The sequence below is a fragment of the Scyliorhinus torazame genome, chromosome 17 (assembly GCF_047496885.1).
Source record: "Scyliorhinus torazame isolate Kashiwa2021f chromosome 17, sScyTor2.1, whole genome shotgun sequence".
Classification (NCBI taxonomy): domain Eukaryota; kingdom Metazoa; phylum Chordata; class Chondrichthyes; order Carcharhiniformes; family Scyliorhinidae; genus Scyliorhinus; species Scyliorhinus torazame.
In genome coordinates, this window is record NC_092723.1 from 27723463 (window position 1) to 27741522 (window position 18060).

General features: G+C 42.5%; 1 protein-coding gene across 1 annotated transcript in view; it reads right to left on the bottom strand.

Annotated features, from left to right (window-relative positions):
• Positions 1–18060, bottom strand: part of LOC140393799 (striatin-interacting protein 1 homolog) — a 118243-nt gene that overhangs the window by 82634 nt on the left and 17549 nt on the right. The window contains exons 4-7 of the mRNA XM_072480245.1: positions 15374–15508; positions 5417–5537; positions 4204–4272; positions 1290–1396 (exon numbers count right to left, since the gene is read on the bottom strand). Coding sequence (XP_072336346.1) covers positions 1290–1396; positions 4204–4272; positions 5417–5537; positions 15374–15508 — 432 coding nt within the window. The remainder of the gene's footprint in view (positions 1–1289; positions 1397–4203; positions 4273–5416; positions 5538–15373; positions 15509–18060) is intronic.

An 18060-nucleotide genomic window follows, 5' to 3' on the forward strand; every position in this document is an offset into this window, starting at 1 on the left:
GAGAAGACTTGAAGATTATGGCCAGCAGCCCTGCAATTTCCAATCACACTTCCTTCAATATCTTTGGGTACATCTCATTCAGTCCAGGGACTGTAGCCATCTGAGATGACCACCTGCAAAGAATGATAGGAATTATGGCCAGGTTTGGGATACAGACAAGCTGCAGCTTGTATCTTTGCAAACGGCAGCCCTGAAGTATGCAGGAATTCATACCTGCAAATGGGCCATTCAAGGCGATTAAAATAACAATGGGACCATCAAGTCCATCACATCATCTTCCAGACAAGGCAGCACCGAGGTCCTGCACGGAGCCCTCCCAGGATTGGCCACTGATGCCCACCCCAAAAGTGATGTGGCAGCCCTTGATTGGATGTGACCAATCAGAGAGTGGGGCCCTGAGGAATTGATTGACAGTGACCCAGAAACTGCCCACAAAAGGGGTGGGGGAAACTCAAACCAGTTAAAATCAATGCAGCCATGATTTCTGTCTCTCTTGGATCCAGCCTATGCCAACCCAAGTGCAGCATAATGACCAGACAGACAAGTTCAAGACCAACGATCGCTACCAGACGGATGAGCCCAGCAGAAACAGAGCCACGTCTTCTACCCAGCCACGCAAAATCCGGACAAAGGCTTTGTCCATCTGCATAGAGCCGGTTGCCCTGAAGTTAAGTATAGGTTATTGTTGTTGTTAGGGGTAGTTTAAGTGTTGTTTTGAGTTGTAGTGTTTTGTGTTGCATGTCAAAGTAATCCTTGTGTGTAAATAAACCATCTTTGAACTTGAACTGACTAACTGGTTGTGTGGTCCTTTGATCGATATCCGGTAAAGCCTTGTGGTGGTTTCATTTGATACCTGGCGACTCTAAAGAGCATCATTATTAATTGGCACCATTATTGGTGCCAATTGGCAACAGTACATTTTCAACTTTTAAGTACTGACAGTTTATCCATCACTTACTCCTCATCAATTTTGAATCCTTCTCGGAAGAGAGTAAATTCTATGTTAATTTAATGTAATGTTTATCATTCAGGCCTGCCAACAAAAGTGCAAACAACCTATAAGTGGTTCTCCTCTCAGAGAGAAAAGAAGAGAAAAACAGAAGGGGTAAAAGGAAACGTTATCTTACAGAATTCACTTCCATCGTGCTTTGGGATATTTTACTGCCCTCAAAGTGAAACTGGTAACACATGGAAGTAAATAACTGGAAAATGTGATATATCGTGCATCAAAAACATAATTTACTTTTGTTTCATATTATCCATAAATCAGAGAGAACATAGTGCCACACCTAGATCTGTTCTGAAGGTCTCCCTCAATGCCCTCCACTCCAGATTATCCTCGTCCATTTCCTGACGGATTGTCTCCACCATCAGGTACATTATGTTCAGTAGCACTCTGAGAATACATAGAGAAGAAGGGAACATCATTAACTTACGAAACAAAAGAGTAGACTACTACTGGAGTCATGATGCAGAGCTGCATAAACATACTGGCTGATCAACGGTATGTTTCATTAGTATCACTACTGAGATTATAGTGAGAATAACGGAGTGTGAAATTATCAATTAATTTTGCACTTGAATGGTGCAGAATGCATCATGCGAGTGTAGACATGACCAAGCTGTCCTACCCCATTCCTCAAATAGAAATGTGTGGAGGAGAGAGGGGTGGAAGCAGAACATACAATCTGTATCAGTCTCAGCTACGGCTCAACTGGTATCACTCTCGCCAGAGTCTTAAGGTTTTGAGTTTCGGTCCTACTCCAGGACTTGAGCGCAGAATTGAGGGATGGCTGCACTGCAGAGGTGCTGTCTTGCAGTATCTCACAGAATGTGGAATAACTGCTGTTGAAGAGACAGGAACAAAGAAGCTACTGCTGTGGAAAAGCAGGAGGTACTGTTTTGTATTAATGATAAAGCAGGATGTTTTTAAGAGTTCAGTTTCTATTCAAAACAAATGGAATGGAACAAATTTGAAGACAGAATAAACAGGGAGTCATCAAAAATAACTATAATCATTCAGATTTGTAAGAGTATACCAGATCATTGACACTGTGGAATTCAAGGTGTTTTTTTTCAAAATTCCTCATGCCATAACATTTTCTTGATTTTAATTCTAGTCTTCTTTCAGAGTGACTATTCTTTCAGAGAAACTTTCCTCTTCTGCCTGTTCTAAGTAGCCCCAATCTTCACAGTCCAACACTGTCAAATGACTTTCACTTGAATGAAATGAAATGAAAATCGCTCGTCACAAGTAGGCTTCAAATGAAGTTACTGTGAAAAGCCCCTAGTCGCCACATTCCGGCGCCTGTTCGGGGAGGCTGTTACGGGACTGTTACAGTTCCTTGTGGACTGGTCAGGATTCATTCAAATTTTAACTTTTTTAGAATATGTTATTAGGCTGTAGTGACACTGGCAAAGAAGCATTTACTACACATCCCTACTTGTTCTAGTCAACCATAGAATGAACTAGAATAATTTGTAAGCTAAGTCAAGTAGAAATGGATTCAGTCCCTGAAGGCCGATAAGTGAGCCTAGTCACTTTTCTATTGCTAAGTTGCAAGTTAGCAGATTTGGAATTCAACCTCAATGATGTCCTGCACTGGTGCCCTTCACCTGCCCATGATGATGGTCCTGCTTTGTCATTCTAGGTCATTTATCTTACATTTGGTGATTCCTCCACACTAGTTCTGGGGTTTTCACCTTCCCTGGGTGAAGTCCTTCACTTATCCCAAATGATGGTTTTATATCTAGCTGAAGGACTAAGTTGCATAGCAAGAAAACAAATAGTTATTTATTAACTTTCATTTCCACAAACTCACAAGATGACATTAATAAAATTCAGAACACACATCATTTACAAATGAATTTCAACATGGATTGAGGTATTAGAAAAATTAGACCACTTGGAAAACATAACCTAAATCGGGTTGAGGAGAAAAGGGATCTGAAGTACAAAACAAACCATTATGCTGTGAGACAGGTCAAAAAAGCCAACCAAGAACTAGGATTTATTTCGAGAGGAATAGAGTTTTAAAACAGAGAAGTTACATTGCAGTTCTGGTCACCAGGCTACAAAAAAGATTTGGGGACACCTAAGAGGGTGCAAGAAAGATTTAAGAAGATGATATAAAACTGTGAGGTTATACTGATCAGGAAAGGATGAGCAGGTAAGATATTTTTCCCAGGGAAAAGAAGGCTGAGGGGATGACCTAATGGAGATTTATAAAATTATCAAATGTTTTAATGGAAAAAACAAAGAAATTTGTAAGGAAGAGCAAAACTACAGCAATCAACATAAGAATAAAAACCAAAAAATTAAATAGGAAATTCAGATGGCGCTTCTTCATGCATTGAGTGATGAGAATGTGGAACTCACTATCACAGGGAATGGGGTGAGGCAAACAATTTAGATACATTTAACAGCCAGCTTGGGAAGCACATGAGAAGGAAATAGAGGGTTATGCTGATAGCGTTAGATAAGGAAAGCCGAAACATGAACAAAGACTAGATGAACTTGGTATTTTTATCAGGGAAAAGAATCAGAGCGGTTATTTTCCAAAGATATACTAGATGGCACAATAAATAGAAAAGGTAAATCATAAAAATTCCTTCAAACTAAATCTTAACAGTAGGAGGAGGAGTACGGGTCCAGGTCAGTAAAAGTCAAATTTAGGCTTGATGCCAAGGAGGTCTTCATATAAAGATAGCGCGTGAAATGAAGTTTGAAAGGGATAAATTTGCAAAAACGTTATAATCATTGAAAAAACCATGACCCAATGAAAGGGCTGGTGGGTCTTTCTAAATTAATTATAGAACCATCGAATTTACAGTGCAGAAGGAGGCCATTCGTCGCATCGAGTCTGCACCGGCCCTTGGAAAGAGCACCCTACCCAAGCCCACATCTCCACCCTATCCCCGCAACCCAGTAACCCCACCTAACCTTTTGGACACTAAGGGGCAATTTATCATGGCCTATCCACCTAACCTGCACATTTTGGACTGTGGAATACCCAGAGGAAACCCACGCAGCCTTGGAGAGAAAGTGCAAACTTCTCAGTCACCAAGGTCAGAATCAAATCCGGGTCCCTGGCGCTGTGATGCAGCAGTGCTAACCACTGTGCCACCGTACCGCCCGGTGATATAATGAAATAGAATGGGCCAAATGTTTTGAGCACCGACATCGATTTTGTTGTGACCTACCTCAAATCGGTACTGTCAGCCAAAGAGATTGCTGGCTTCCTCACCGCATTACTACATGCAGCACTGTTGCTGGAAGGTAACACCACATGGTCAATAATGCGAACTCAACAGCCTTTACAGAGATATAAATATTCCCTAGCATATTAAATAAATAAAAATTGATCACTTGGTCGATCTGAAACAATTAACCAGAAGTTCTCAGCTATTTTAAAACTTCAGTGAAATACGCACATTAACAGCAGTCAGGGGGCTAGAGCAATGGATCCACAAGGCTGTGAAAACTATGAAATGCAGCTTTCCAGGGGATCCAGTAATTAGAAATACCATACAGAGCTGAGTCATATACATCACAGTTCCAGGTTGAATCCCCAAATTTGGGGTCTGAACAGCAGCTACACCATGAAAGTTAGTTTCAGCCAAGGTTCCAACCAGACCACTTTCCAGGATGGTAAATTTGCTGTGTACTTTTGTGTCAAGCACATTCCTGTTATAGCTACTTATTAATGTTTCTTAATTGCCATTTTTCATTTTAATCCTCAAGGCATTGAAATACATTTAATTAATTCACAGCTCCATATTTATACCTTTCAGCGTGAAAACTATTGCACCCCAAGTCTCTGACAGTAAATATGTTCACTTTCCCTCCTTGCCCTTTGAACCACTTTGCCACTTTTCAAAATGACTACACCATCCTCTTCCAACGCCTGCAGTCTAGTTCAGACGACTTTCATTTAGTTCCACTCTTAGTTATTAAAACACAGCCAAAGCATATTTGGCAATGGCTTCTCTCCCAACCGCTACACAACTACCTCTAAGTCCCCCACGGATTCCTCCTCTTCCTCATCTGCTTGCTCACCTGGTAACATATAAAGTCATGGGTCAAGTTCCACATGCAGTCTGAAGACAATCAAATGTCTCAACAGTACCAAAGCAACATTCTATTCATTATTTCTCAGATAACTTAGATTGCTACAGCACAAAAGAGCCCATTCAGCCTATTGTACCCATGCCAGCTCTTTGAAAGCACTAGCTAATTACTGGTTCCCCACAGCCTTTGTATATCCAGTCAAAAAACGTATCAAACTGCTGCTGGAAATACAAGGATGCAGTCAGAAATCATCATACTTCACGAGTCTCAAATCTCTACTGTAACAGTCAGCCCACTATGAACCCCTAGTGCTTGCATGTGTATGCCCGAAAGGTCTGTACTCACTCAATCTCCATGCTGAGTAATTCCACCAGTGCAGTAAAGGTGCCAACCTCAAGCAGCAGAAAAATATTATATCTCATCCACTGCTGGACCTCTTCCTCAGAGTTACATTCACCAAAAGTACCTGCAAGTCAGCAAAAAGGTCACAATTAGCTTGCTTTAATATCCATAGAATCCCTTCAGTGTAGAAAGGAGGCCAGTTGGCCCATCGAGTCTACACCAACCCTTTGAAAGTGCACCAACCTAGCCCCACTCCCCCGCCCTATCCCCATAATCCACCAACCTACACATCTTTGAACACCAAGAGGCAATTTATCATGACCAATCTACTTAACCTGCACATCTTTGGATATCATGCCACCCGAGTAGACACCAACCTGTATCTAGATAGCAATTTAACACATAAAACGTTCCAAGCATTTTGGGTGATGCTTAGGGGTTTGGAGATGTTTACGACAGGAATCGATAAAAGAAATAAAAGATTGGTTGCAAAGCCACGATAGGAGAATGAGGAGTGGTAGCTGAAAATTTGGCCGAAGGGTGGTGTAGTAGTATTGGCGCTGGATTAGTAATAATGCTCTGGGGATAGGGGCTCAAATCCTACCACACAGCTGGTGGAATTTAAATTCAATTAATAGTTCTGGAAGTCACCATGAACCACTGCCGTAAAACCCCATCTGGTTCAAGAATGCCTTTTAGAGAAGAAAATCTGTCATACTTACCTGAACTGACCTTCATGTGACTCCAGCAATATGGTTGACTCTTAAATGTCCTCTGAAATGGCCCAGCAAGCCCCTCAGTTGTATCAAACCATGACAAAGTCAATAAAAAAAGAATGAAACCAGGTGGACACCGGGCATTAACCTAGTCAGCGGAAATTACAATGCCAAACCCAGCTCTGCTGATCCTCAAAGTCTTCCTTACTAACATCTGGGAGCTGGTGCCCCTCAAATTTCTCTAGCAACAACCGGACTTGGTCATACACACAGAATCATACCTTACAGACAATGCCCCAGACATTACAATCACCATCCCCAGGTATGTCTTGTCCCATTGGTAGATCTACCGCAGGGGCAGCACAGTGGTATACAATCCAGAGGGAGTCCTCAACATTGATTGCAGACCCCGGGAACTCTCCTTGCATCAAGTGAAGGAAACCTCCTGCTGATCACAACCTATCACCTCCCCTCCACTCCTCGACTGATGAATCAGTACTCTCCCATGCTGAACACCGATCGGAAGAAGCACTGAGGGTGACAAAAATGCACACTGGGTGGGAGACTTCAATGTCCATCTTCAACAGTGGTCACTGCCAAGCCGGAAAGGACATAGGCAAGATTGGGTCTGCAGCAAGGGGTGAGGGAACTAGCTAGAGGTAAAAACTTGCTTGACCTCATCCTCACCAATCCACCAGTCATAGATGCTTCTTGTCCATTACGGTATCGGTAGGAGTAACCACTGCACAGTCCTTGTGGAGTCCAGGTCCCATCTTCATATGGGAGATATCCTCCATTGAGTTGTGTGGCACTACCACTGTGCTAAATGGGATAGATTTCAAACAGATATAACAACTCAAATCTGAGCAACCATCGGGTTATTCCAAATTCCAGGTGGGAAACTTGAAACAACTGTCCTCAACCACATGGAGTGGTCGCATTTTTCAGAGTTTATCTTCAGCCTCCAAAATAAAGTAGTTTATTTATAAATTTAAGCCAGCTAAACACATTAAAAGTTTCTATATTCTTTCGCTAGACGTGCAGAGCATTAGGTTCAGGATAACCAAGATGAAAGCCATGCAAGAGAACAAAAGAACCACCCAATTGAGCAGTTGCTCCCAGTCTCCGTAAAACAAACCACAGGAGGCCCATCGGACAACACTCTGGTAGGTGCAAATTTGACAACTGCAGACATTCTCACTACAATTTAAAGATGAGTAAGTCAATGAATGACAGACTGAGTGGCCTGAAGACTTGTCTCACATCCATTCAGACCTTTTTATCTGACTTAGGTACACAAGTGCACGAAATGTAGACTGCTGCTACTGACCATAAAGGCTGTATCAACTCTCTTGAATAACATGTCAAAGAGTTGCTTGCCCACAATAATGCAATGCATGTTGAAGTTGATGACTTGCAAGAGACAAACTATTAAAATTGTGGATATCCCCAAACAATCAGAAACCGGTTTCCTCCCACAGTCCAAAGATGTGCAGGTTGGGTGGATTGACCATGCTAAATTGCCCTTAGTGTCCAAAAAGATTGGGTGGGGTTACTGAGTTACGGGGATAGGGTGGAGGTGTGGGCTTGGGTGCTCTTTCCAAGGACAAGTGCAGACCTGATGGGCCGAATGGACTCCTTCTGCACTATAAATTCTATGATCCTGTGATGATAGGTATAGCAGGCAGTAAAGAAGGCAAATTATATGCTGGCCTTCATAGCGAGAGGATTTGAGTATAGGAATAGGGATGTTTTACTGCAATCGCATCGGGTGTTGGTGAGGCCACACCTGGAGCAGTATGTGCAGTTTTGGTGTCCTTATCTGAGGAAGGATGTTCTTGCTATGGAGGAAATGCAGCAAAGGTTTACCAGGCTAATTCCTGGGGTGGCAGGACTGCCATATGAGGAGAGATTAAGTCGGTTAGGATTATATTCATTGCAGTTTAGAAGATTGAGAGGGGATCTCACAGAAACTTATAAAATTCTAACTGGATTAGACAGGGCAGATTCTGAAAGATTGTTCCCGATGGTGGGGTGTCCAGAACTAGTGGTCAGAACTTCACCCAGAGAGTGGTGAATCTGTGGAATTCACTACCACAGATATTGTTGAGGCCAAAACGTTGTGAGATTTCAAGAAGGAATCAGACATTGCACTTGAGGCTAAAGGGATTGTGGCGGGGAAAGTGGGGGGGTGCGGCGGCAGGATCAGGGTACTGAATTTGATGATCAACTGATCAGCCATGACCATAATGAATGGCAGAGCAGGTTCAAAGGGCTGAATGGCCTCCTCCTGTTTCTATTTTCTATGCATGTTTCTATGTATGTTATATACACAACACATCGTGGTTAGCCGAGACATTATATTCTGAAAAAGACTTTACCAGTCTCTACCAGGTTGTTTCCAAAGTTGATTTTCATTAAGGACATGGGGGTTGGAAGAGGGTCCAGGACTGGTTACGGTGCAAGTCTATGTTTCACCTGTCAGCTCCACTATGGGTATGTAGAATTTCCTCACTCACTTCATTTCAGGAATTGAAAGGATGGGAGGGAAAGGAATGTGTTGCTAGTTGTAGTTTTGTGTAGGTTGCTCTGCCATAGTATTACTTTAATATTGTTACTGTGATTTTCGCTGTAAAGTTATATTATGGCACATTGTGATAGTATTTCAACAGAACGTTTTAGTATTATTCTAGCCTCACGGAATGAAAAACTATCCGGGTTTTGAATAATCTGATCAAACCTCTGAACCCGATAGGTATTTGGAGGTTATAGCATCCAACCGATAAACAATATTCTTCTTTTTCATTAGACTTATTCAAGAATTGATTATTTTTTGGACAGGTTCCAATTTAACCCTGAATATCTGAAAATATACCACAGCATTTTAATAACCGATCATGCCCTGGTTACGCTTTGTATTGAATTTGCACATTTGAGTTGGCAGCATAATTGGAGATTTATAGCATCATTGCTGTCAGTGAGTTTTGCTGCCATATATCCTCAAAAGTAAAAGCTCATGGTGCAGACGGTAACATGTTAGCCTAGATCGAAGATTGGCTCGTTGGCAGAAAACAAAGAATATGCGTAAAATCGTTCTTTGTTTGGTTGGCAGGATGGGAAATAAGGAGTCCCGCAGGGATCTGTGCTGAGGCCTCAACTTTTACAATTTACATCAATGACTTAGATGAGGGGAGTAAAGGCAAGGTATCTAAATCTAAACACAAAGAGAGGTAGGAAAGTATGTTGTGAAGAAAACATTCGGAGTTTGCAGATGGATAGATAGGTTGATGAGTGAGGAAAAATCTGGCAGGTGGAGTATAATGTGGGGAAGTGTGAAGTTGTTCACTTCTGGAAAAAATGACGATTATTGCTTAAATGGAAATTATTACAGAATGCTGAGGTTCAAAGGGGCTTGGGTGTTCTCTCGCAAGAGTCACAAAATGTTAATATGCAGGTGCATGTAATCAAGAAGACAATGGAATGCAATGCTGAATTGTACAAAGTAAGGATGTTATGCTTCAGTTACACAGGGCATTGATGAGACCGCATCTCAAATTCTGTGTGCCATTTTGGTCTCCTTATTTAAGGGAGGGTATAAACACGTTGGAGGCAGTTCAGAGAGGTTTACCAGATTGATATCTAGAATGAGCAGGTTGTCCTATGAGGATTAGTTGCAAAGGCTGAGCTTGTTTCCATTAGAATTTAGAGTGAAGTATGACTTGATTGAAGTAATCAAGATCCTGAATGGTATTGACACAGTGGACATTCAAAGGACGTTTCCTCTTGTGGGCAAGTCCAGAACTCGGGAGCACTGTTTCAAAATTAGGTATCACCCTAATAGGACAGAGATGTGGAGAATTTCTTTTCTGAGAGTTGTGCAACTTTGCAACTCTCTGCCTCAGAAGGTGGTGGAAGCCAGATCAATGAATATTTTTTTAAGACAGAGGTAGATTCTTGTTGGGTAAAGGAATCAAAGGTTATTGGGGGTAGATGGGAAATGTGGAACTCAACACAATTACATCAGCCATAATCTTATTGAATGGCAGAGCAAGCTCGAAAGACCGGATGGCCTATGTCTGCTCCTATTTCATTTGGATCAAATGAAGTCAATGTTCCTCAAAGCAAGTGCCACTTCTGATGCATCTGACTCTACCTTATGGGAAACATACAAAGTTGTTATGCGGGGACATATAATTTTATATGAGCCTGCTTTAAAGGGTTAAAACGCAGAAGGGTCTGAAAGAAATAGAAACGCAGTTATCAGAACTAGAACAGCCCCTCCACCTCCTTCGTTCCAGTGAGAACAAACCAAGTTTATTCAACCTCTCCTCATAGCCAATGCCCTCCATACCAGGCAACATCCTGGTAAATCTCTTCTGCATCCTCTCTAAAGCCTCCACATCCTTCTGGTAGTGTGGCGACCAGAATTGAACACTATACTCCAAGTGTGGCCTAACTAAGATTCTATACAGCTGCAACATGACTTGCCAATTCTTATACTCAATGCCCCGGCCAATGAAGGCAAGCATGGCGTATGCCTTCTTGACTACCTTCTCCACCTGTGTTGCCCCTTTCAATGACCTGTGGACCTGTACACCAAGATCTCTCTGACTGTCAATACTCTGGAGGGTTCTACCATTCACTGTATATTCCCTACCGGTATTAGACCTTCCATATGTTATATGTATTTGATGTACTAAAGGTCAAAAACTTGTGCTGGGGTGTGTATGACTGCTGCAGTAGTGTTTTTAAAAATTCTGGTTTGCAAGACAGCTAAGTTTTTTGGGAGCCAGAGGTGCAATAAAAATGTTGTAAAAGTTTGGGCTAATGGATTTTTGCTTACATTAAGAGGGTTCCCTGCTGAGTAGCTAATTGGTGACACTGCATTATTCTGACAGGAGGCCAGGTCTTTTTCTTTAAAGCAGTATCAAAAAAAATCAATTTTTCTCAAAGTGGAGTATTTAAGACAGCTCTTTACAGCAAGTATTCATGAGTGCTAACTGTATTTAAATGTGATGTGGAGATGCCGGCGTTGGACTGGGGTGAGCACAGTACGAAGTCTTACAACACCAGGTTAAAGTCCAACAGGTTTGTTTCGATGTCACTAGCTTTCGGAGCGCGCTCCGAAAGCTAGTGGCATCGAAACAAACCTGTTGGACTTTAACCTGGTGTTGTAAGACTTCGTACTGTATTTAAATGTGGATTGGAATCTGAGATGGTTGTGTAGTTTGAATGGCAGTAAAGATAGCAGTTAAGGGTTACAGTGTCATTGTATTGAATAGCATTGTTTAAGGGAAGCTATTTTCTTAAGTGATGTTAAAGATATTTTAATACGGTGTTAGTAATGAAGTTTGTTTTAATATACCATATCACCATTTTGCATGAAATCACTCCTGGAGCGAGGTAGAGTCATAGAAAATTAAAATAAATTATTTGGGTTTCTGTCCAGTATCCTAGCCACTGTTGGGCCTAGTCTGGGATCATAATACATCCAAAGCAAATGAAGACACTTGCTCAACTCTCAAACTGCCAAAATTATATAACACAGCTGGATCATTCTTAAATACAGACTTCACAAGAAATACTTGATACAATAAAATCCTTCCCTAATGGTAAAGCTGCCGGATCAGGTGGATTTGGGATTGAGTTTGAAAGAAATATGACAGGACAATTGACCTGAGATTTCTCCAATCATTCTATGAAGCAAATATATCACTGCTGAAGACAGATGATGAGACTGAAAGTGGATAGTTCTAGACATTATATCGGAATTAATTTAATAGTGCTAGTACAGGCTTGATAATATCCATTAATTCCTAAGGGGTTAAAAATCATTGTCTACAACTATATTCTATATACTGGTGAGGTTGCTTGACTAGCAGTCTCAGAGCTGCAGAAACACTGGACAATGGGCCTCCTTAATGGCATACGAGAGGGCCGTAACCACACACTGCTGTCCAGATAACAGCACGGGTTTGGAGGAGCACAATAACTCACTCTGTGGGGAGTCAGATGCTCAAGGACTCTAGACATGTGTGTATTGATAGTGTAGCTATTTTAATGTGCCTTTGTATCCACTGGATATTGCAATTAGGCATGCGTCAATTTTCTGTAATTGATCAGATCTTTCTGTGGGAAACTGGTGCAGTAATTGAAACAATGAGTTAGGATTGGAAACTGACACCAGACAAGGTTGTGGAAGCGATGGGTGGGAAGTTTTTATTCGGGCTTTGATGGTAGGGCCCGGGGTGTGACAATTTTAATCAATAAAAAGGTTCCATTTTCTGCCACTAAGGTGCGAGTGTTTTTCTTGGGGGCCGGCCAACCACATTCATATATTCTGGTCTTGTCCCAAGTTAGTAAGCTTTTGGGTCGCTTTCTTGTAACTGGAAGCATCAGTTTTATATTATTCTGTTTACAATGAAAAAGGATTGGCTACTGATCATCATTGAATAAGTGTAAACCCTTGATTGGCACATGTTAACTTCTGTGTAATCTTTGAATCGGGGCTTTCTGGTGTGTACCACTAGTTGGAGCACTGGAGCCTATGCGAGAGCTTGAAATAAAAGCCTTGATTAAAACTCCAAGAATCTTGTCTGGTTAGAGAGGGAAATACACATCGCAAAATAGGTGTATTTTTTACCCTAACAAGACCACCTATCATACCGTCCATTATCTTGATTGAATTATGGCATAAAGATACTTACCAAATTACTAACTAACAGATTAAATAAACATCTTCTATTATTCATCCTGATCAGACCGGATTCATCCCTAACCATTTCTCTTTCTTCAGTGTGAGACAGTTGCTGAATATAATGTACACAAAATATGAGAAGGGTTCCAAAGCAGCTATCCTATCCTTAGATGCTTAAAGACATTGGATCAAAATGAATGGAAATATATTTTAATGGTACTTTTGGTGAGTTCGGACTGGGGGAAACCTTTTATTTCCTGGATAAGGGTGTTATATGCGCACCCAACAGCGCCTGTTTTCTTCAATGCCAGCAAAACTAAAGAGCTGGTCATTGACTTCAGGAAGCAAAGTACTGTATACACCCCTGTCACCATCAACGGGGTCGAGATGGAGATGGTCGGCAGTTTCAAATTCCTAACACATCTCCAAAATCTGTCCTGGACCACTCATGTCGACGCTACCACCAAGAAAGCACAACAGCGTCTATACTTCCTCAGGAAACTAAGGAAATTCGGCATTAACTTTTGCCAACTTTTACAGATACACCATAGAAAGCATCCTATCTGGCTGCATCACAGCCTGGAATGGCAACTGCTCGGCCCAGGACCGCAAAAAACTTCAGAGAGTCGTGAACACAGCCCAATCCATCACACAAACCTGCCTCCCATCCATGACTCCATCTACACCTCCCGTTGCCTGGGGAAAGCGGGCAACATAAGCAAAGCACCCCCCCACCCAGCTGACTCACTCTTCCAACTTCTTCCATCGGGCAGGAGATACAAAAGTTTGAGAACATGCACAAACAGACTCAAAAACAGCTTCTTCCCCGTTGTTACCAGACCCCTAAATGTCCCTCTTATGGACTGACCTGATGAACACTACACCCCTGTATGCTTCACCCGATGCCGGTGTTATGTAGTTACATTGTGTACCTTGTGTTGCCCTATTATGTATTTTCTTTTCTTTTCATGTACTTAATGATCTGTTGAGCTGTTCGCAGAAAAATACCTTTTACTGTACCTCGGTACACGTGACAATAAACAAAATCCAAATCCAACCAAAGTAGTGCCTTTCTCACTCCATTGAGGCAAAATACAGGGGTGCCCCCCCCCCTTATTATTTGCAATCACAATGGAGCCACTTGCTGTGAGTATAAGAAATCATTCGGGTATCGCTGCATTAAATGCAGGAGACAGGAACCCATCACATATCCATGTATGCTGACAATATTACCTTGTATTTCTCCCAACCTGAACAATCTGCCTCTCCTTTGCTGCATCTAATTAAAACCTTCAGTGGGTTTATAGGATATACAGTCAGTTAGGGAAAAAAAGAATTTATGCCACTTACCGCTAGCCTTGATGCTAATTTTTTTACATATTGAGCCATTTAAAATTACAGAAGATCATGTTAAATATTTGGAAATTAATACATCAAGTAACCTAAAATTTTTATTCTAACTGAATTTTACAGAAATGTTAGAAAAGCAAAAACGGTGCCAGGGAGGCCCGGTCAACCACGCCCACATGTTCCGAGCATGCCCCAGACTTGTCGGGTTCTGGACAGCCTTCTTCAATGCGATGTTCAAGGTTGTGGGGGTGAGGTGGGAGTCATGCCTGACAGTGGCAGTCTTCGGGGCATCGGACCAGCCAGTCCTTCATATGGGAAATTGCGCGGCGGTGAATCCTGCTCGGCTAGCGATCAGCCTAGAACTGCAGACTGACTGGCCGACCTGGTGGAATTTCTCCACCTGGAAATGATCAGGTACACCATCCGAGGGCTTCCACAATGCGTGGGGACCATTAATCAGCCTGTTCCAAGACCTATTTGAGGCAAACAGCAACTAGGGGGGGGGGGGGAGAGAAAAAGACAAGGGAGGACACATATAAGAGATAGGGGTATGGGGGGGGGGGGGAGGGGAAAGAAGGAATCCCAAAGACAGTACAAAACAAAGCATGGAGGGGGGGGGGGGTCACGCAGGCCCCCTCCCCTCTCAACACCAAACAACAACAAAATTTTAAAAACAGCGGTGGGTAAAAAGAGGCAAAAAGCGGAACATGCCTCCAACAGGGGAAAGGGTGGGGCGACCGCTTGCAAAATCTATTGTACATAGGACACAAACTGGCTTGTAAATATCAGACACACTTGGGCTGCTAATTTACCACGGTTAGGACAAAGTGCGAGTTTATCTTGCATCAAGGACTGCACGGTAGCACTGCTGCCTCACGGCACCAAGGACCTGGGTTCAATCCCAGCCCCCGGTCACTGTCCGTGTGGAGTTTGCACATTCTCCCTGTGATTACGTGGAACTCACCCCACAACCCAAAGATGTGCAGGGTAATTGGATTGGGCATGCTAAAATTGACTCTTGATTGGAAAATATTTTTTTTAAGTTTATCTTGCACTCTGCCCTGTATTCCATCTGGCAGTGTTTATGTTCTTACACCGTTTGCTCTAATTGGAACATTTTTCACCTTCATGAAACAAAGGTTTGGAAAGTCAGAGATCAGTAACGTTCAGACAAATATCTTCTTTACTAGATGTTACCTTGTGCCATATAAAGTATAGCACGAGCCACTTTCAGCCTTTTCTCCCTGGCAGTTACCTCCAGGCCATCCAGCAATCTCATGGCGTGGGTCTGGTGCTCCGAGATATTCACTTCGGTCCACTTCTTGTCTTTCACTGCATTGCAAATTAATAGCTTGTATTGGTTAGCCAGATTATAGGCAAGATTCACACTTCAGGACAGGTAGTCACAAACATGAAATTATAGATTATATAAATCTTTTTATTGGCATTTTCAATAAATTATAGATTTTTAAGTACACCTGTTTTAAAGGTACATTTTTCATTTCAAACCTGTAAATTAGGTTTAAAAACCCTTCCCAAAATGGACAGACATCCTGGCACATTTGTATGTTTGTTGAGACCTAGTCAGACTCTTCAGAACTGATCAGTTGTTATGCAACACGCCTCCAGGGCTGCCCATTGAATCTTCTAGACATGAAGACAAATTGTCACAGTGCAGAAGAAGACCATTTGACCCATGATGTCTGCAACAGTTCTCCAAATGAGGATTTCACCTAATGCCAGTCTCCTGCCTTCTCCCCATAATCTTGCACATTGTTTCTTTTCAAATAATCATCTAATGCCCTTTTGAATGCAACCACACTCTGAGGCAGTGCATTCCAGACCATAACCATATTGATTTTACTTCTTTTGCCAATTATTTTAAATCTGTGTCCTTTTGTTCTTGATTCTTTCATGGGTGGGAACAGTTTCTTCCCATCTACTCTGTTCAGGCCCCTCATGACTTTGAATACTTCTACAAAAGGAGGCCATTCAGCCCATTCTGTCTACACCAGTCAACAAAGATCTGACTACCCAAGTCCAATTTTCTAGTGCTTGGCCACAGCCCTCGAAGTTATGACAGCACAAGTGAGTGGGATCTTCACAGTAACTTAATTGCAGTGTTAATGCAAGTTACATGTGACAATAATAAAGATTATTATCTAAATACTTCTTAAATGTTACAAGAGTTTCTGACTCAAATACCCTTTCAGGCAGTGAGTTCCAGACTCTCACTACCCTCTACATAGATACATGGATACAAACATAGATACATAGAAGCAGGAGGACGCCTTTTGGCCCTTGAAACCTGCTCCCCCATTCATCACAATCATGGCTGATCATCCAACTCAATAGCCTAATCCTGCTTTCTCCCCATAGCCTTTGATCCCATTCTCCCCAAATGCTATATCTAGCTGTCTCTTGAATATATTCAATGTGAAAAGGTTTCTCCTCAACTTCCCTCTTAGCCTTCTACCTCATAAATCTATGCCCCCTGGTTATTGACCACTCGACTTGCGGCACGGTAGCACAGTGATCAGCACTGTTGCTTCACAGCTCCAGGATCCCAGGTTCGATTCCCGGATTGGGTCACTGTCTGTGCGCAGTCTGCACGTTCTCCCAGTGTCTGCGTGGGTTTCCTGCGGGTGCTCCGGTTTCCTCCCACAAGTTCCGAAAGACGCACTGTTAGGTAATTTGGACATTCAGAATTCTCCCTCTGTGTACCCGAACAGGCGCCGGATTGTGGCGAATAGGGGCTTTTCACAGTCACGTCATTGCAGTGTTTATGTAAGCCTACTTGTGACAATAAAGATTATTATGGTAAAAATCTTCCTATCCACCCTCCCTATGCTCCTCATAATCCTATACACCTCTATCAGGTCCCCGATCAACCTTCCCTGCTCCAAAGAAAACAGCCACAGCCTATCCAATTTTTCCTCATTGCATCCCTGTAAACCTCCTCTCCAGTGCAATCACATCCTTTCTATGTGGTATCCAGAACTGAACGCAGTACTCCAGTTGTGGCCTAACGAGCATTTTATACATTTCCAACATGACCTCCGGGCTCTTGTATTCGCTGCCTTGGCTAATAAAGGTAAGTACCCCATATGTCTTCTTAACCACCTGCCTTGCCACCTTCAGGGATCTGTGGATATGCACCACAAGGCCCCTCTGATCTTCAGTACTATCCAGGGTCCTACCATACACAGTGTAACCCTTTGCCTTGTTAGCCCTCCCCAAGTGCGTTACCTACACTTTCCCAGGTTGAATTCCATGTACCACTTCTCTTCCCACCTGACCAGTCCATGATATCCCCCTGCAGTCTATGGCTATCCCCCTAACTATTTACCATCCGGCCAATTTTCATGTCAGCCGCCAACTTCTTCATCATATCTCCTACATTTAAATCCAAATAATTAATGCATACCACAAATAACAAGGACCCCATACCAAGCCCCGTGGAACCCCACTGGAAACGGACTTCCAGACACAGTCACAGAAACATCCCTCTATGATCACCCTCTGCTTCATAATGTAGCACAATGGTTAGCACTTTTGCTTCACAGCGCCAGGGTCCCAGGTTCGATTCCCGGCTTGGGTCACTCTCTGTGCTGCATCTGCACGTTCTCCCTGTGTCTGCGTGGGTTTCCTCCGGGTGCTCCAGTTTCCTCCCAGAAGTCCCGATAGACGTGCTGTTAGGTAAATTGGACATTCTGAATTCTCCGTGTGTGTACCCGAACAGGCGCCGGAATGTGGTGACTAGGGGCTTTTCACAGTAACTTCATTGCAGTGTTAATGTAAGCCTACTTGTGACAATAAAAGATTAGAATAATAATGTTTAGAATCATTACAAAAGATGCAGAACATTTAGAAATACATAATAT